The 20,545-nt window shown below is 48.2% G+C and overlaps 1 protein-coding gene and 1 gene segment (V, D, J or C); both read left to right on the top strand.

Moving 5' to 3' along the window:
- Positions 1–4,425: 4,425 nt before the first annotated feature.
- On the top strand, positions 4,426–5,302 carry LOC140716302 (uncharacterized). Its single transcript, XM_073028897.1, has 2 exons — positions 4,426–4,522; positions 4,632–5,302. The coding sequence occupies exons 1-2, from the start codon at positions 4,477–4,479 to the stop codon at positions 5,300–5,302; spliced, it is 717 nt and encodes a 238-aa protein (XP_072884998.1). The 5' UTR covers positions 4,426–4,476.
- Positions 5,303–5,375: 73 nt separating this feature from the next.
- LOC140716301 (Ig heavy chain C region, secreted form-like) lies at positions 5,376–19,218 on the top strand. The segment is given in 5 exon segments: positions 5,376–5,508; positions 12,208–12,519; positions 13,374–13,673; positions 17,225–17,527; positions 17,613–19,218. Coding segments are annotated over 5 exon segments (1,473 nt in total).
- The last annotated feature ends 1,327 nt before the right edge of the window (positions 19,219–20,545 follow it).

Here is a 20,545-nt window from a genome sequence, read left to right as displayed (position 1 = left end):
GTCTCTCAGTCCCTGTCTCTCAGATATCTGTCCACTGACTGGTGACTCAGTCCATTTCTCTCAGAGGGATATCTGCCCACTGACCGGTGTCTCTCAGTACCTGTCTCTCAGAGGGATATCTGTCCACTGAATGGTGTCTCTCAGAGGGATATCTGTCCACTGACTGGTGTCTCTCAGTCCCTGTCTCTCAGGGGGATATCTGTCCACTGACTGTTGTCTCTCAGTACCTGCCTCTCAGAGGGATATCTGCCCATTGACTGGTGTCTCTCAGGGGGGATATCTGTCCACTGACTGGTGTCTCTCAGGGGGGTATCTTTCCACTGACTGGTGTCTCTTAGAGGGATATGTGTCCACTGACTGGTGTCTCTCAGTACCTGTCTCTCAGAGTGATATCTGTCCACTGACTGGTGTCTCTCAGAGGGATATCTGTCCACTGACTGGTGTCTCTCAGTCCCTGTCTCTCAGGGGGATATCTGTCCACTGACTGTTGTCTCTCAGTACCTGTCTCTCAGAGGGATATCTGCCCACTGACTGGTGTCTCTCAGTCCCTGTCTCACAGGGGGATATGTCTCCACTGACTGGTGTCTCTCAGTCCGTGTCTCTCAGGGGGATATCTGTCCACTGACTGGTGTCTCTCAGTCCGTGTCTCTCAGGGGGATATCTGTCCACTGACTGGTGTCTCTCAGTCTCTGTCTCTCAGGGGGATATCTGTCCACTGCCTGGTGTCTCTCAGTCACTGTCTCTCAGAGGGATATCTGTCCACTGACTTGTGTATCTCAGAGGGATATCTGTCCACTGACTGGTATCTCTCAGTCTCTGTCTCTCAGGGGGATATCCGTCCACTGACTGGTGTCTCTCAGTCTCTGTTTCTCAGGGGGATATCTGCCCACTGACTGGTTTCTCTCAGGGGGGGATATCTGTCCACTGACTGGTGTTTTTCAGTCCCTGTCTCTCAGGGAGATATCTGTCCTCTGACTGGTGTCTCTCAGAGGGATATCTGTCCACTGACTTGTGTCTCTCAGTCCTTGTCTCTCAGGGGGATATCTGTCCACTGACTGTTGTCTCTCAGTACCTGTCTCTCAGAGGGATATCTGTCCACTGACTAGTGTCTCTCAGTCCCTGTCTCTCTGAAGGATATCTGTCCACTGACCGATGTCTCTCAGTCCCTGTCTCTCCAGGGGATATCTGTCCACTGACTGTTGTCTCTCAGTACCTGTCTCTCAGAGGGATATCTGTCCACTGACTGGTGTCTCTCAGTCCGTGTCTCTCAGGGGGATATCTGTCCACTGACTGGTGTCTCTCAGTCTCTGTCTCTCAGGGGGATATCTGTCCACTGCCTGGTGTCTCTCAGTCACTGTCTCTCAGAGGGATATCTGTCCACTGACTTGTGTATCTCAGAGGGATATCTGTCCACTGACTGGTATCTCTCAGTCTCTGTCTCTCAGAGGGATATTTGTCCACTGACTGGTTTCTCTCAGTCCCTGTCTCACAGGGGGATATGTGTCCACTGACTGGTGTCTCTCAGGGGGATATCTGTCCACTGACTGGTGTCTCTCAGTCCGTGTCTCTCAGGGGGATATCTGTCCACTGACTGGTGTCTCTCAGGGGGATATCTGTCCACTGACTGTTGTCTCTCAGTCTCTGTCTCTCAGGGGGATATCTGTCCACTGCCTGGTGTCTCTCAGTCACTGTCTCTCAGAGGGATATCTGTCCACTGACTGGTATCTCTCAGTCTCTGTCTCTCAGGGGGATATCCGTCCAGTGACTGGTGTCTCTCAGTCTCTGTTTCTCAGGGGGATATCTGCCCACTGACTGGTGTCTCTCAGGGGGGGATATCTGTCCACTGACTGGTGTTTTTCAGTTTCTGTCTCTCAGGGAGATATCTGTCCTCTGACTGGTGTCTCTCAGTCCCTGTCTCTCAGGGGGATATCTGTCCACTGAATGTTGTCTCTCAGTACCTGTCTCTCAGAGGGATATCTGTCCACTGACTGGTGTCTCTCAGTCCCTGTCTCTCTGAGGGATATCTGTCCACTGACCGATGTCTCTCAGTCCCTGTCTCTCAGGGGGATATCTGTCCACTGACTGTTGTCTCTCAGTACCTGTCTCTCAGAGGGATATCTGTCCACTGAGTGGTGTCCCTCAGAGGGATATCTGTCCACTGACTGGTCTCTCTCAGTCCCTGTCTCTCAGGGGGATATCTGTCCACTGACTGTTGTCTCTCAGTACCTGTCTCTTAGGGGGATATCTGTCCACTGTCTGGTGTCTCTCAGACTCTGTCTCTCAGGGGGATATCCGTCCACTGACTGGTGTCTCTCAGGGGGATATCTGCCCACTGACTGGTGTCTCTCAGTCCCTGTCTCTCAGGGGGGGTATCTGTCCACTGACTGGTGTCTCTCAGTCGCTGTGTTTTTCAGGGGGATATCTGCCCAGTGACTGGTGTCTCTCAGTCTGTGTCTCTCAGAGGGGTATCTGTCCACTGACTGGTGTCTCTCAGAGGGATATCTGTCCACTGACTGGTGTCTCTCTGTCCCTGTCTCTCAGGGGGATATCTGCCCACTGACTGTTGTCTCTCAGTACCTATCTCTCAGAGGGATATCTGTCCACTGACTGGTGTCTCTCAGGGGGATATCTGTCCACTGACTGGTGTCTCTCAATCTGTGTCTCTCAGGGGGATATCTGTCCACTGACTGGTGTCTCTCAGTCCCTGTCTCTCAGATATCTGTCCACTGACTGGTGACTCAGTCCATTTCTCTCAGAGGGATATCTGCCCACTGACCGGTGTCTCTCAGTACCTGTCTCTCAGAGGGATATCTGTCCACTGAATGGTGTCTCTCAGAGGGATATCTGTCCACTGACTGGTGTCTCTCAGTCCCTGTCTCTCAGGGGGATATCTGTCCACTGACTGTTGTCTCTCAGTACCTGCCTCTCAGAGGGATATCTGCCCATTGACTGGTGTCTCTCAGGGGGGATATCTGTCCACTGACTGGTGTCTCTCAGGGGGGTATCTTTCCACTGACTGGTGTCTCTTAGAGGGATATGTGTCCACTGACTGGTGTCTCTCAGTACCTGTCTCTCAGAGTGATATCTGTCCACTGACTGGTGTCTCTCAGAGGGATATCTGTCCACTGACTGGTGTCTCTCAGTCCCTGTCTCTCAGGGGGATATCTGTCCACTGACTGTTGTCTCTCAGTACCTGTCTCTCAGAGGGATATCTGCCCACTGACTGGTGTCTCTCAGTCCCTGTCTCACAGGGGGATATGTCTCCACTGACTGGTGTCTCTCAGTCCGTGTCTCTCAGGGGGATATCTGTCCACTGACTGGTGTCTCTCAGTCCGTGTCTCTCAGGGGGATATCTGTCCACTGACTGGTGTCTCTCAGTCTCTGTCTCTCAGGGGGATATCTGTCCACTGCCTGGTGTCTCTCAGTCACTGTCTCTCAGAGGGATATCTGTCCACTGACTTGTGTATCTCAGAGGGATATCTGTCCACTGACTGGTATCTCTCAGTCTCTGTCTCTCAGGGGGATATCCGTCCACTGACTGGTGTCTCTCAGTCTCTGTTTCTCAGGGGGATATCTGCCCACTGACTGGTTTCTCTCAGGGGGGGATATCTGTCCACTGACTGGTGTCTCTCAGAGGGATATCTGTCCACTGACTTGTGTCTCTCAGTCCTTGTCTCTCAGGGGGATATCTGTCCACTGACTGTTGTCTCTCAGTACCTGTCTCTCAGAGGGATATCTGTCCACTGACTAGTGTCTCTCAGTCCCTGTCTCTCTGAAGGATATCTGTCCACTGACCGATGTCTCTCAGTCCCTGTCTCTCCAGGGGATATCTGTCCACTGACTGTTGTCTCTCAGTACCTGTCTCTCAGAGGGATATCTGTCCACTAACTGTTGTCTCTCAGTCCCTGTCTCTCAGCGGGATATGTGTCCACTGACTGTTGTCTCTCAGTCCCTGTCTCTCAGAGGGATATCTGTCCACTGATTGGTGTCTCTCAGTCCCTGTCTCTCAGAGGGATATCTGTCCACTGACCGATGTCTCTCAGGGGGATATCTGTCCACTGACTGGTGTCTCTCAGTCCCTGTCTCTCAGGGGGATATCTGTCCACTGACTGGTGTCTCTCATTCTCTCTCGCTGGGATTCTGTGTGTTTCAGTTTACACAAACTGTTCATCGCTGAAATTGATGAATCGATCAGAGTGTGACAGATCTTTAATCCGGATCTGGTCACTGCCGCTGACCTGCTGCCTTTTGCAGAGACAAACATCTTTTGGGGAATTGAAATCGCTGCTGTGGGCGGGGACAGGAAGCTGCGCCTCTGGTTTCAGTGTGTGAGAGCCTGTTCAAACCGCGGCTCCCTCTCTCACTCACAGCCCACGTCCCTATTTAAACAGCGCTCACTGCGGCTCCGGACAAAGCCGGCCTGAGCTGAAGCCGCCGATCTCAACAGTGTCCAAGTCCGGCTCAGTGTTCAGGGCGATGGGGGTCGTTCCTTATCTCTGTCTCCTCCTGTCTTGTCTGGCAGGTGGGTGTCCCGCGGCTTGTCGTCCTCCTGGGACCGGCTGTTTCTCGGAGGCTTTGTTCACCTCTGCCCGTGGAACATTTTATTAATTTCTGCTCTTTTTTACCGACAGGCGTGCGGTCCGACATCGTGCTGACACAGCCCAAGTCAGCGGTGGTAAAGAGCGGACAGTCCCACAGACTGTCCTGTGCGGCCAGTGGGTTCGATGTCAACAGCGACTACATGCACTGGGTGAAACAGGTCCCCGGGAAAGGGCTGGAGTGGCTGGTAGTGCATTATACTGACAGTAAGAAGTATTACGCGCCTGGAGTCCAGAGCCGGTTCACCGCTTCCAAGGACAGCAGCAACTTTTATCTGCAAATGAACAACCTGAGACTGTACGACACGGCCACCTATTACTGTACGGGACACACAGTGAGAGAGACCGGGACTGGACCGGGACAAAAACCCAGCGAGAGCGCCTGCCCTTCGGGCGCTGAGGGAAAGGGTAGCAGTGATCGCCACAGCTGTATCCCGGTCGTTCTGGGCCACATCCGCTCGTCCACGCAATGGAAGGCGGGTTGTCAGCGGGGATTCCCGAGAAGAGATGCTGGATGGATGAGCCGAGGGGCTCAGCGGATCACTTCAGAGGGCAGCTCGGAGCCAAGCGCCGTGAGTGGGAATGGGGTCACCGATCGACCTGGTCAGGTGTCGGTCCTTCGTCCACACGTAACAGTAAATGGTCGGGCCATGAGGAACATTAATGATCAGAGACACTTTGGTGTTCCAGTGCGGTTCGACTGAGGAGTGACTGTGCTGGGAGACAGTGAGAGGGGCGGAGGTTATCGTACGGCGGTGTATCACTGTGACTACTACTATGGAGCACGGTGACGGGGAGCTGAACAGAAACTGGTCCCGACAAAGGAGCGTCTGTAGCGCAGTCTGTCTCCACGGATTCCGCATTGCTGCTTCCCAGAGTCAAATCCCTGAAGCCCGACTCGGACTTTTGGGTGCAAATGTCACTTTCTGGACAATTAAAAGCCCAAAAAGGATTCGACTCTGATTCTGGGGGATGGCGGGAGCCGGTGTCCACAGACAGGAAAACTGTGGAAATGCCTCTTTTATTCACACGCCATGAAGAGACGAGGACGGAATTTGAGATGGAAATCCAGGACAGGGATCATGTGGACATTTTGGTGAGATTATTGGACGTGACGGGCAAGTGAAGTTACTGCACTGGGTGAATGGGGAGACGGAGCACTGTGACTACTGGGGCGGAGGAACCTCGCTGACAGTGACTTCAGGTAAGACCAACTTCTCAATTGTATCTTCACGCACTAGAATTTTATTTATTTACGGTTTTGGCGAATTCGGTGATTTAACTGAAATCAGTGAGATATTTAGAGAGAGTACATGAATCTCCCCGAACCGGCGGGTTTCTCTAGAGCCCAGTAACAGTACAAGGGTACATACCCCACCCCACCAGTGTACTGTCCACAGACCGGGAACAGGCTCAGGGGAACGTGGTCGGATCTTGTCACCAGACTGTGCCTTGACACCGGCCGGTTGTGCTGAGTGAGCTCAGTGTTTGGTTCAAGTCTGGCTTCTGATCCTCAGCACCAACTGAAGCCACGTTCAGGGGCTGAGCGTTTCAGTGCAGTTGAACTCGTTCCCTGTCAGTGACAACAATGGATCTGTTCAGTGTCAAGTTACTGGGATCGGGTTTTACTGTCGGCTGCTTTCATGTTGAAGGTAATGGGATTGAGACATAATCTGAGGGAATGGTTACACATGTATGATCTGGTTGATGGCTCAATATCCCCAGGGTACAGGAGGGTGTCAGTCCCATCATGTAATGTCCGGCGTGAGGTCCGTCCCGGGATACAGCAAAAGTATCGGCGATATCCCAGGATTAATTGATGGGATTAATGGGATTAATCCTTGATGGGTGAGGAGGTGGGGTACGGTGGAGATGAATTTTGGAGTGAGAAGGCAGTGAGGAAGTGGTGCAGGAGGGTAAAGCAGGGAATTACAAATAACAATTCCTTCACACATTCCGGGCAGCCTTGCATTGGTGGGTGGGGGAGGGGGAGTGGTGCAGGTGGGGTGGGGAGGGAAGCGTTCAAGTCAATAATGTGTAATAGGGGAGCATTTAAAGGAAGGTTTGTTGATGAAAGTTTGTGATCTGGAACACACTGACTGAATGATGGTGGTGGCCAATAGTGAGTGTAGAGAGGGAACAGGAGATCCACCTTTTGTAGGGATACAGGGAAGCGCAGAGAGACCAATGGGTTTATTGCGTTTGCTCAGCTAAAGGGAAGCACAAACACTATCGGATGAATGGCCTCACTCTCTGCTTCCCCCAACCTGTCCCATCACACACTCACGGGACACGAGTTGAACTTTACTGTTCAAATGAACTGCTTATTCTCAGTGCACAGACGGAGCAACTGCTCTAATTTCTTGTCCTTCTCCATCCCCCGACTGGGTTTGTTTAACAAGTGCTTTCCTACATTAACTAGTGTTGCTGGTGATTCAGTAAAAGTGTTTGTGAGATAAAGTGCTGACATTTAGAGACACCTTTCATGGTGTCCCCGAGCTCTTCACAGGCAATGAAGTAGTTTCAAAGTACAGCCCTGTTGTAGAGTCGGGAATGTGGAGCCACTCTGCACACAGCAGAATCCACAAACTGCAAGGTGAGAATGATCAGAGAGTCTGTTCTGGTGATGCTATTGAAGGAGAAATATTGTCCAGGAGACCGTGGACACAGTGATCCAATGGACAGGCACAAGGTTGGATTCGGAGTGATGATTTAGTTCACCATAATCTACAGCAGATTTGGATCTGTGGTCAGATTTACAACATCTTAATAATTGGTATTGTTTTTAAATCCAGTCATTAGTAATGATGACCCTTCAGTTTTACTGATGCCCCTCGGGGAAGGAGATCTCTCATCCTTACCCTTCGAGCCTATTTATGACTCCTGACCCATCAATGTGTTTGTCTCCAAATGCCCTCTGAATGGCAGCTCAGATGTGTAATTCATTCAGGCTTTACCGGCAAAGCTCAGATCCCAAAGAATGAATAAATAAAATTCCCATCTGTTGTTCATACTACCCGATGTTCTATCCACTTACTGCAATACAGACTAAAATCAGACTATCTCCCCCGATCTACTGATTCAATATCGATCATTTTGTACAAATACTCGTGTCAATTCATTGTAAATTTCTTCTGAGCTGATCCAGACAGATCCGGTTCCCCTCTTCACCCCAGCACCCCGTGACCCGCCCAGATCCAGATTCCCGCTTCACCGCAGCACCCTGTGACCCACCCAGATCCAGTTCCCCTCTTCACCCCAGCACCCTGTGACCCACCCAGATCCAGTTCCCCTCTTCACCCCAGCACCCCGTGACCCGCCCAGATCCAGATTCCCGCTTCACCGCAGCACCCTGTGACCCACCCAGATCCAGTTCCCCTCTTCAGCCCAGCACCCCGTGACCCGCCCAGATCCAGATTCCCGCTTCACCGCAGCACCCTGTGACCCACCCAGATCCAGTTCCCCTCTTCACCCCAGCACCCTGTGACCCACCCAGATCCAGCTCCCCTCTTCACCCCAGCACCCTGTGACCCACCCAGATCCAGTTCCCCTCTTCACCCCAGCACCCTGCGACCCACCCAGATCCAGTTCACCTCTTCACCCCAGCACCCTGTGACCCACCCATATCCAGTTCCCCTCTTCACCCCAGCACCCTGTGCCCCACCCAGATCCAGTTCCCCTCTTCACCCCAGCACCCTGTGCCCCACCCAGATCCAGTTCCCCTCTTCACCCCAGCACCCTGTGACCCACCCAGATCCAGTTCCCCTCTTCACCCCAGCACCCAGTGACCCACCCAGATCCAGTTCCCCTCTTCACCCCAGCACCCCGTGACCCACCCAGATCCAGTTCCCCTCTTCACCCCAGCACCCCGTGACCCACCCAGATCCAGTTCCCCTCTTCACCCCAGCACCCTGTGACCCACCCAGATCCAGATCCCCTCTTCACCCCAGCACCCCGTGACCCACCCAGATCCAGTTCCCCTCTTCACCCCAGCACCCCGTGACCCACCCAGATCCAGTTCCCCTCTTCACCCCAGCACCCTGTGACCAACCCAGATCCAGTTCCCCTCCACCCCAGCACCCTGTGACCCACCCAGATCCAGTTCCCCTCTTCACCCCAGCACCCTGTGACCCACCCAGATCCAGTTCCCCTCTTCACCCCAGCACCCTGCTGTCAGTTTGATGGGTGTTTTTATAAAGACCCAGAGGAACACTGATCCAGACAGAACTGTACTTACCACCTGCTGGTCCCGGGATGTAAAAGATCCTCAGCTGCAAATCTCACCAACTGACATTATTGTGCCTCCTGCACTGCCAACACTGAGCAGCTCAGGGAACATCTGTGGGGTGAGAAACAGAGTTAATGTTTCACATCAGTGACCCTTCACCAGACTCTGTCAGTCTGATTTCTGGCAACTATGCCGCTTCCAGTTTTATTTTACTGAATTTGTTTTGATGAAAACAAGTGTTTTTCATTGACTTCTGCAACCCTAGAACATCCCAGAGCCTTTCCCAACCCAGTGAGTACTTCTGCAGTGTGTCATGTCATATGGGGAGACTAAACCTCCAACTTGTCTGCATCTTGTTCCCACAAACTGAACTACAACATGACAATCTAGTCTGTGTTTTGTTGGAAGGGAATGGTCACTTTTAGACTGCAATTCCTAAAGCTCCCCACCACTGCAAATTCCTCATCTGGATCTTGATTGTGCCGTAGATGAATAGACAGACACTATTTGGTTGTAGGTCGTCCAAATGGTCCCAGATCCTTGGTCCAGCAATTCTGTTGTTTTCAGGGGTTAACCGATAAAGAGCAGTGAGGTTCCTTCAGACCTCAGCTGACCAGCTCATTCCTGAGCTGAGCTGCTGTGTACCTGGGAGGCTGAGGATAGTGTGGATGAAATGGTGCTGTCTGTGGCTGGCAATTCCAAAAGGAATCACCAGTGTTCAGCCACTTACACTGGAGTCAGTCCCAGAGTTCCACAGACCACTGTACCCCGGGATTTACTGAGTGACAGATGCCTCCAGAGCTGTTACCACACTCTACCACATGACACCGGGTCCTACTGGAATTCCCAGGGTATCACTGGGAAATCCACCTCCACATTTCCCTCACAGGCTGGACCTGACAAAGGATCACATTTCCCATTCAATCTGACTGGGGATTCTGAGCCTTGGGAAGGGATTTAGTCAGGAATGATTTCTGGCAGATTATTATAGTTTAGTGCATTTCAGATGTATAATTTTAAGCAAGGTATGCTAAATTAATTGTTGCCACAGGAATTTACATCAACTTTAATGTTTCCCAGACATTTCAAATCTGATAAATTACATGACAGAATTGACACAAGACAATCCCTTCCCCACAATTACCAAGCATAGAAACATAGAAAACCTACAGCACAATACACCACAATGCTGTCCCGAACATGTACTTACTTTCAAAATACCTAGGGTTAGCAATAGCCCTCTATTTTTCTAAGCTCCATGTACCTATCCAGGAGTCTCTAAAAAGATCCTACAGTATCCACCTCCACTACCATTGCTGGCAGCCCATTCCATGCAATCACCACTCTCTGTGTAAAAAAAATTACCCCTGGCATCTCCTCTGTACCTACTTCCAAGCACCAAGCGTCAGGGTGTTCTGGACCCAGAGTTGCAGCAGGGTGCTGCTTGAGGCTATTTAATGCTGATGCCACGATACACCTCACCGTAAGCCTACAGCATCCAGAAACCCAGCGGGGTCCCAACTTTCCCTGTGTAGCAGTGTGGGAAGAGTCCCAGCAGGTTAGAACCAGCACCATTCAGCCCGGTCTGTGTGGACATGGTCCAGTTGGCACCGTGCCCTGTGCTTTCTCTCCTGTGACACTTCACCCACAGCACAGGTCAGCTTGCCCCTCTGGCTCATAGAAGTTGTGTCCCCGGTGGGGAGTCTGACATCAGCATTTCACTAGTTGTTTCAGGCTCAGTCTGAAAGGAATGAGAAAGGGACCATTTCTCTGTTCTGCCTGTCCTGTCAACCTGAATCAACTGTGTTTGCTCAGGAAGGCAAATGTTCTGAGTTCACAGTCCCCAGAGTCATCTGGAAATGGTTCTAAACAATGCAGCTGTTGTTATTGACCAGTTAAATTATATTGATTCCTATTTACTTGTTATATTTATTTACTTGTATTTATTCTATTTGAAACCCAGATTTCAATATTTTATGGTCTTTGTCCCAGAGTGAATACTGTGAACTGAATATCTCATTATTTTTCTCCTGATTGAAATTGCAACCTTCCCACCACTCCACTTCTCCTCCTAATGTTGAGTTTACTGCCCTTTCGATAGCAGAATCAATCTGAAGCCTGTGTGTGTCTGTTGACCATCTTACTGTTGGACAACAAAGTCCTCATCTTCTGTAATTCACATTGTCTGACACATACTCTCCCACTAGTCTCCTACTCCCAGAGTTCCTGCATGTTCTGCTGTGTCCACACAGTCTTTTTGGGTGATTTTAACCTCATCCACCAGCAACAATCTGTCATTGACAGAGTCAGACATCAGGTAAATGATGTCACGTCGGTGGGTCAGAACAAACCCCATCCACAACACTGTCCAAGGTAATTCTGACAACTGGTCAAACCACATCTCCTCAACATATCCACCTGTCAAAGCTGTCAATTGGTCAGTTCATTAATTGATCTTGACGCTTTTACCTACCTTGGTAAGTCAACACATCTCATTTTCCAGTGAATTGAATTGAGAACCAGTGCTTTCAAGTGTATTTTGCACATTAAGTGGCTGGGAATTGACACAACCCGCATTTCCTCACAGGACTCTCTGAACTGGTCGTTCAGTGAGAATATCACCTACATCTAACAGCATTTTGAGATTTCTCCATCTGCCCAGGAATCTCATGTGTTGGCCGACACTTCTCCACAGAGTCTGGACTAATATATTTCCACAGTTCCTCTGTCCTTTCTGATGCAAGTTACCATTCCCTCCCGGTTACTCAGTAGTTTCCACAGGCTCAGTGGGGTTGAAATTCTTGCTCAGTCACACACGGTAAATATGTGAGGCAGTGTCAGCTGTATCATGTAGTCTGTTGAGTTGAATTTCAGAAGCAGAGTCCATTTCCCAACCTCCACTAAATTGCACACATGGTGCTGGAGACCAGGTACCACTATATCCACACCAATCACTCCTCTCATCAACAGCAACACCGAACTGATCAGAAGTATTCAAATAAGTTACTTCTAAATCTTACTTCTTCTGTAAGCTCCACTGATCAGGGGCTAACAGACTTTTCAGAATCAGGAATTGTATTTGGATGAGAGACAGATTGTCACTTTGGTATTTTGACTGAAATCCAACCGATCGGACATTGGGTCACTGCCTCAGTCCTGCACTAAAGTGTTGGCCTGGACTGTGTGTCCAAGTTGCCACTATGGGATTGATCCACACCCTCCTACCTCAGGGACACAGACTCACAGCTGAGTGTTAAAGTGATATCAGCTTTGTTTGATGGGGTGAATAATTTTGAGAATTACTGCTTTATATCATGTCTCCTTTCTCTGTCGGTAATGCATTTATTCAGGGAACCATCTGTGAATTTCTTTCAATTTCAGAGGTCAAGTCTGTGCCATCAGTCTACATCATACCTTCCTGCAACAGAGAAACTGACCAAGGCATCAGGCTCCTCTGTCTGGTCAAGGACTATCAGCCGGAGAGCATCAGTCAGACATGGTCCACTAACAGTGGGGACATCACCACAGGAATCAAGAAATACCCGGCAGTGTTGGGGCAAAATTCAAAATACACGATGAGCAGCTTGCTCGAAGTCTCTGCGGCGGACTGGAAGAATAAAGTCTACTACTGCAAGGCAGGGTACAAGCCAAACGAGATTGAGACAGCGGAGGGGCGGAAACCTCAACCTCAACGTTAGTATCAGAAATGATTTATATTTAAAACTGCACTGATGTCAGAACATAAATCTGGAGTAGGAAGCTTTGTCAGATAACGTAGGAGCATGGCAACTAACTCCTTTATTCTGCTCTTACAATGGCAGTGAGAAACGTATGAAAGTCGATATGAGCACGAAACTGGGTATCAGGATCTGCCTCCATTGTATCCACTCCAATGTCTAATTTCAGGAGCCTCTCCACCACACCCCACCACTAAACCCTCCCTACAGATCAGCTCCTGTACACATACAGAGACCGCTGGCCCATCGTACCCCTGCACACAGAACAACAATTTAAACTTTACCCCACTCCTCCTGCACTTTTCCCTCCACCCTGCAGCTGCCCCTTCTTCTGGTAAAAGCATCCCTGGTGAACGTGATGAAGGAATCCACCCCACTGCCCTTCTTTAACCATCTTCTCACAGATCTGAACCAGCCTTTGCAGTTACAACAAAACAATTCCCTCCTGTCCATCTGTTCTTCTTTCCCATTGAAAGTAAAATTGTGTTTCCCAAACTCACCAGTGGAAACAGTACCACACCATGTCCTCCTGCTCACAGGAGCTGGTATCAGTCATTCTCCATTAAACAATTAGATCACGGCAGGTCTGCACCTCAACCCCATGACCCACCTCTCTGCATTATCATAGCATAGTGGGACACACTGCTGGGAGGCCCAAGTGATACACCCAGCCCTCCCACTCACTGGTGTGAGCCATCAGATCATCAGATCAGCTGCAAATTAACAACATTCTTGAGAGGGCTGGAATTGAATGAAGTCAAAAACATGTGCAAAGCAATCATGTACTGACAGATATTAAATGTGTTCCAGCTCCGAAGCTCAGCTCCCTTGTTCCATCCCGGGAGGTGATCCACAGTCAAGCAAATGCTGTCCTGGGCTGTGTGATATCTGGATTCTCTCCCGACAACATTAAAGTATCCTGGAAAAAAGCTGGATCTGCCCAAGAAGGCATCGTTCTCCCTTCCACTCAGAGATCTAATGGTATATTTGAAACAATCGCTTACCTGACAGTGCCTGTGCAGGAATGGACCAAGAAACAGCAATATACTTGTGAAGTGAAGCACGCACTTTCCGGTTTCAGTGGTCAGGTCAACATGACGTATCAAGAGGGTGAGTAATGTCTGAAGAAAAATTAATTAACTTACAGCACTAAACTACCTAACTGATACTCCCACACAATTCCTGTCCCTCCTGTCAATCTTGTTGAATGATGTACAGATGATCTTTGCACTTTGAATCAACTCATATCACCAGCAGCTTTAACCCATCTACTGGGCAGGAAAGGTGTAAGATTAGGGTCACCTGTCCATTGTGTCTCAATAGTTTTAGTTGTCTCTGTTTGTAGTTATATTGAAAATAAGTTAGTGAGCAAAGCTCACATCTCATGCTTTAGAATCTGGAGAAAATCTCCCTTTCCCCTTTTCACTGTCTTCTCAGTGTTAGTTCCTCAAAAAATATCTCTGCAATTTTGTATTTGCTTCAGTCCCCAGACTTTGTTTCCAGTGTTTCCTGAGAGGCTCTTCTGTCGATTGTCCACTCACTGAAATGTAGGTGCCTGGATTATTTTTGAATTGATGCCCAATCCTCGAGTGAATGTTGTGACCTTGTGTCCTCAGATCCTTGACCAGGTTCAGAGAGCACATGCATTTATCATGGTTGACACAACCTCATCTCGATAGGATGCGATATACAGAGGATAGAGAGTGGGAATATGTGGGGCTCCATTTTTCCAAGCATGGGAAAAGAGCTGAAAATATCTAACACTTAAATCTATGAATCTTCCATTTCCAGGTGGAAACTGTCCCAGCTGTTTTTTGAAGCCTGCGCCAAGGTTCTTTTACCAGAGTAATCTCAATGCAACATTCTCAGATGGTTCAACCCGACAGTATCATTGTTCAGCAGGAAACTGTGAAATAAAGTGATTGGCTGTGTATACAATTCGTCATTGATTTCATTACAATCCACTTACTGGTTTGCAGACCTGTCCCTGGTATCCATTGGGATGGAAATTTAACAGAGAGAGAAGAAAACACATTATTCAAACTGACTACCTCTCCAATCACATTTCTATTCAACTTTCTACTATCCTGAAGGCCACCATTTTCAATTTGACTTCCCATTCCCATTCTGACATGTCTGTCCATGGTCTCCTCTACTGCCCTGGTGAGGCCAAAGTCAGGTTGGAGTAGCAACACCTCATATTCCATCCAGATATCTGGCAATCTGATAGCCTGAGTTCTAATTTCTGCAACCTCCAGTAATTTACCCCGGTTCTTTATTCCCCTTTTATTCTAATCGCGCCTCATTCTATCACTTCTCCTCATCTGCCCATCATCTACATTTGGTTCCCCTCCTCTTGAACACTTTCCTCCATGGTGCACTGTCCTGTCAGATTCCTTCTGCTTCAGCTATTTATCTCTTCCACTTACCCCCCACCAGCTTCTTACTTCATACCCCCTCCCCATTCACACCCTTTCCCCCTCACCTGGTCTCACCTCTCATCTGACAGAATGTATTCCTCTCCACTCTACTCACCTCTTATTCTAGCTTCTGCCCACTTCCTTTCCAGTACCGGTGAAGCCGTTTGGCCCGAAAGATCGACTGCTTATTTCCCTGCATAGATGCTGCCTGACTTCCCGTGTTCCTCCAGCATTTTGTGTGTGCTGTTCAACATTTCCAGCATCTGTAGAATCTCTTGTGTTTCTGGTTGTCCATACAGTCATTCATTTGTGTACATTGTTGCTTCAGTGTGACACAGATCCCAATTCCAGTTTCCTTGGCCAGATTCCCTCCCATCTGACTCCAGTCAGCAAGAACTGGAACCTGTTTTTCACCCAGTGGCTGTGAGGCACGAGGTGATGAAGGTGAATGGGGATGAAATTCCAAATTGACTCAGTCAAAGGACGGATGACCCTTTGATAATGTTGGGCACAAGACAAATTGGTGAGACAAGACACAGGGGTCTACCTAGTCTGCTGTCCAATTGCAAAGTTACATTGATCCATGTGCTGGACACTGAATTCAGTCCAAAAGGGAAACTCAGTGATCCCAAGGAATGTCCAAAGGAGAATGTTTTGATAGAATTACCCAAGCATTGACAGGATTATATACTTCCTGTGGAATAACACCAGCATTCAGCAATAAGGGGAGCGATCTTGACTCGGTCAGATTTTATGAGAGGATCACATTTCCCAGGGACTGCTGAACATCAAGACCAGGCTGATATGGGACCGAACTGAGAAACCTGCAGAAAACATGTTTAACAACATCACAGTGCTGATTAAACTGGGATTCACAATTCTGTGACCCTTCAGTGTACACCTAGGTTTGCAGGTGATCAACAATGATCACCTATAGACTGCATGCATGGACTTCCTGTTTTACAGGAAAATTGCTCATAATCTTACTGAAATGGGAAAGGTTAAGAAATACATATCATACTTTGTCAGATGATCCATCCCAGTCAGACTGGACAGTGTGTGTTACATCTGCTCTTTCTTCAGACAAAGACACTGACTCACAGTCTCAGTGAAGGACTCAACCATGACACAAACACAATCAGCCTTCACACTAAATGTCAAAGAACAAAAACACCCACGTGCCCGAAGGTGACCAAGTGTGTAAATGGTGTACACAAAGTGCAGAGAGCTGCAATGTACGTGAACTGATGATCGTGCATTGGGAGACGGCCTCAACAACTTCACACAAAACCGACACTAACCCAGAGGACAGGTGACCCAACACTTGATCAAAGAGCTGTTTTATTCATTTATCATTTCCTATCAATCATTGATCGCTCTGGAACTGAGGGACTTGCTGCCTCATTCCTGATGGTGATTCAGGTTCAGCCGTGTTGCTGCAGGTCTGGAGTCACAGACCAGCCGGATCAGATGGGACTTCTCTCCGGAAGTTATCACAGGGAATGACACTACAAATACCTCTGTAGACATCTTTCTATTCCAAAAAGCATTGATGAATTGAATTTAAACCCCCATCCACCAGGTTGGGATTTGAACCCATTTTGCCAGTTCATCAGCCCAGCAACTTAACAATACACTCTGAGCATGGCTGCTCATTTCAAGAGAGACAGAGGCTTCAATGTTTGTCAGCACGAATGCTAAAATCACAGGTACCAGCAGAAGTAGTGCCCATTTATGAATGAGCAGAGTTGAAAGAATATGATGTTTTCCAAAGTTTGTGTGGGTTTTGAAGGTTGCAAGGATGAGGAGAGGCACAGCCACAGTAAGACTGGAATGTCAGGATGTGAAGTTATTAATCTGAGTGAATCCCAGGCTCAGCCCAGATGGAGAAAGGGATTCTCATTGATTCACAGTGTTCATTGATACTGATCAATGGCACTGAGTCTCCAAGCAAAGAATATACTGAGGTGTGTCTCTGCTGAGAAATCTGCATGCTTCTCTGTCTCAAAGTGAACCAATTGGTACAGTTATTAGAAAGGGATTCAAAACCTAATTAGCATATCCTTTGTTCTGATTTTCTTTTCTGAAACAGGAATATGAGACACGTGATTTAGTCCTGGGTGTTTATGTACTCTGTTTGCATTAAATGCAGCTGTCATGTACTAATGATCTGTCTTGACCTAACACATCCAATAGAAATATCTCCATAAGATTCTGAGCATTTCCATTTCTAATCCACAGAATTGTCAGTCTTTATTCAAAATCCCGACATTGAAGAGATGTTGATCGACAAGACTGCTACCGTGAAGTGCACGGTTCTCTGTACAGATCCCGAAGATATCCACATCTCTTGGCACGTGGGCGGGAAGGAGAAAACTAAAGGAATTCACACCCATCAAGCGAAGAGGGACGGATCCCAATACAAAGTGCTCAGCGAACTCCAGATCAGTGTGGAGGAGTGGTTCAGTGGGGTGGAGTACGAGTGCTCTGCTCAGGAATCGCCTTCATCTTCCCGAGTGTCAGCACGGACCAACAGTACCAAAGGTGGGCAAGAGTCCAGCGATTAAATGGCCAGCATTAGTTACCTGAGTCAAAATGTTTGACATTTCTGTTTTCTTGTCTCTTCCAGTCGAGATAAAAGGTCCCAAGGTCAGACTGCTGCCTCCACCTCAGGAAGAGACCAAGAAAAGGCAAACAGCCACACTGGAGTGTGTGGTCTCTGGATTCTTCCCGGACCAAATAAATGTCATCTGGGAGAAAGGCAAAGGCAGCACCGTGATCACCTCCAACACCAGCGCTACACCGACCGCTCTGGAGCAGGGGTGGACTTTCAGTGTCAGACACTTCCTGACCGTGAGTTTACAGGAGTGGAAGACAGAATCAGTCTTCAGCTGTACAGTGAATCATCCCCCCTCCAACAGCAGTATCAAGAAGCAAGTGAAGAACGTCCCAGGTAAGGTCCTGGTACTCACACCATCATCGACATTGTTTACATTGTGCTATGAATTCAAGGTCAACACTAAATCACAGTGTAGTTCTGGCTTAGTTAATTGAGGGAACTGATAAAGTTCAAAGTACAAAGTACATTTATCATCAAAGTCTGTGCACCACATACAACCTTGAGATTCTCTTCTTGCAGGCAGTTACAAAACAAAGAAACACAATAGAATTCAGAGTCAAACATCCAATGTGTGAAAATGAACAAACAGTTGGACAGGTACATGGATTGGAAGGGCTCCCAACCTTTTTCTATGCCATGGACCCCGACCATGAACCAAGGGGTTTGCGCCCCCCAGTTTGTGAACCCCTGGTTTAGAAGGATATGGGTCAAACAGTGGCAAATGGGACTAGTTTGGATGGGGAATCTTGGTCAGAATGGACTTGTTGGTCCAAAGGGTATGTTTCCATGCAGTGTAACTCTATAATTCTAAAATTCAAGTTGTGCAAACAATAAAATTTAAACAAACAATCCACAGAACCTGAACCGCAGAGTCCCCTAAAGTAAATCCACAGCCACGTCACCGGTTCAGCACTGCTACCGGTCCAGGAGACCGATGGCTGCAGGCCACGGCCACGGAGCCAGGTTCAGTGCTGAGGTGAGTGCCGATGGCTGCAGGCCGCAGCTGCAGAGTCAGTTCAGTGCTGAGGTGAGTGAAGCCTCATAGAGTAGTGAGCAGAATTCCTAATTCAGCTTCACCTTCAACGCCTTAATCTTTTTAATCTCAAATGGCACTGAAAAATGGCCAATCATCTGTTTGTTTCTGCATTCAACCAACATAATCCAGGCTTTCACCATAGAAATAAGTGTATCCCAGAAAATACTTTCATAACCTGAGGGGAATCTGGATCATTTTACTGGACAGGCACTCTGGAGATCACTGATACTTGACTTCAAAATGCTCCCTCCCTCTGCCTTTGAACATAATCCCAGCCTCCGATTAGTGCCTCAGTTGTGACTGAATTTCCAGCAGAGCAGCTCTCCCTCTGCTCCTGTGTGGGAATAGTCAGCCTGGACAATGTGTAGAAGCCTCTGGAGGGCGGCTTGAACACACAACATTCCGACAATGCAGAGGCAAATGTTAGTTACACCTTGAGGAAAAAAGGTATTTTTAAGCATTTGTGACAAAAAGTAAATCTTTCTGCTACTCCCATTTTGAAATATGAAGTGTATTTTCAGAAATATTTTCACTTGAAACTTTGCTCCTGTTCCACCGACACAATCTGAAATACTGGTTATTTTCTGTATTTGTTTTAATAAGTTGCTGGTAACAGTTCAAATGACCATGAAACTACAAAAACAATGTAAGGGCCAATCTTGTTCATTTACGTTCCCTCAGGGTGTTTACCCTGTCTGCTCAATAGGGGACATTCCTTTCTTCACCAATGTAGATTGGTCTCATCTCATCTTGATGGGACAGGCAAATCATTGACCAGAGATGAACAGAAATGCTGGTCTTGTCAGTGACAAACTCGTCTTTTGGGGAATGGTGAAATAATAATTGTGACGTTTCTCCCAGATGTTTGTCCAGATACCCACCCCTCAGTCACTTTAAGCAAACCTTCCTTCGAAGAGATCTGGACAAAGAGGACAGCGACCATTCTGTGTGAGGTGGTTCACAGTGATTTACAGGGATTCAGTGTAACCTGGCAGGTGGACGGAAGGAAGAGGGAAGATGGGGTGAGGACTGTGGGTCCAGACAGCAACGGAGCTGAAGATATGATCACCAGCAGACTGACAGTCCCTGCTGCAGAGTGGAACAGTGGGGCTGAGTACTCGTGTGTGATAGAGGACGAGAGTTTGCCAACACCGGTGAAGAAATCCATCAGGAAGGACACAGGTACGTGTGGACAGAATTCAGTGTGAGTCCGATCTCAGTAATATGACATATTTATCACCATCCAGCAGGGTGATAGACTATAGAAAATGAGAACAGGAGTAGGTCATTGGGTCTCTCAATCTGCTCAACCATTCAGTCTGTTCTCAGCTGATCATCCAAATTCAATTCCTGTTCCTGCTTTCTCCAGATATCCTTTGGGCCATTCACATGAAGAAGTATATACAATCCACTCGAGAATATATTAGATGATAATTCTTCAAGTGCTTTCTGTGGGAGAGAGTTCCACAGGTTCTCACTCCCTCTCACACATACACAGCTGAGACTGCCACCCCTGCTCCAGGGGAGATGGAACAAACAGCACAGGATGATGCAAGTCCAGGGGCTGAGTTCCACTTTCTGTCGAGTTGCTGTGTTCAGCGACTCCCATTGATTGAACTGAATGGACTAACCTTGCTGGAAGCTGTAAAATGCAGCAGGTTCAAGATTTCCACTCCACAAATTCCAATGATGAACAGAAAGGGAAAAGCCTTTAGTTTCAGATAAAGTGAAGTCTCTCAGATTTAGAAATTGTTCATGTTGGTACAAGACCAGAATGTGTCGGGTAAGGAGGGAATTATTGGAAGATTCATTCTAACTGAGATTCTCTCTGTTCCAGGGCGTGTTCTGACTCGTCCTCACGTCTACCTCCTCCCCCCTTCATCGGATGAGGTAGACACCGATCAGA

Source organism: Hemitrygon akajei, chromosome 25, assembly GCF_048418815.1.
Source record: "Hemitrygon akajei chromosome 25, sHemAka1.3, whole genome shotgun sequence".
In the NCBI taxonomy this organism is placed as follows: Eukaryota; Metazoa; Chordata; class Chondrichthyes; order Myliobatiformes; family Dasyatidae; genus Hemitrygon; species Hemitrygon akajei.
This window is presented reverse-complemented; position numbering and strand designations above follow the sequence as displayed.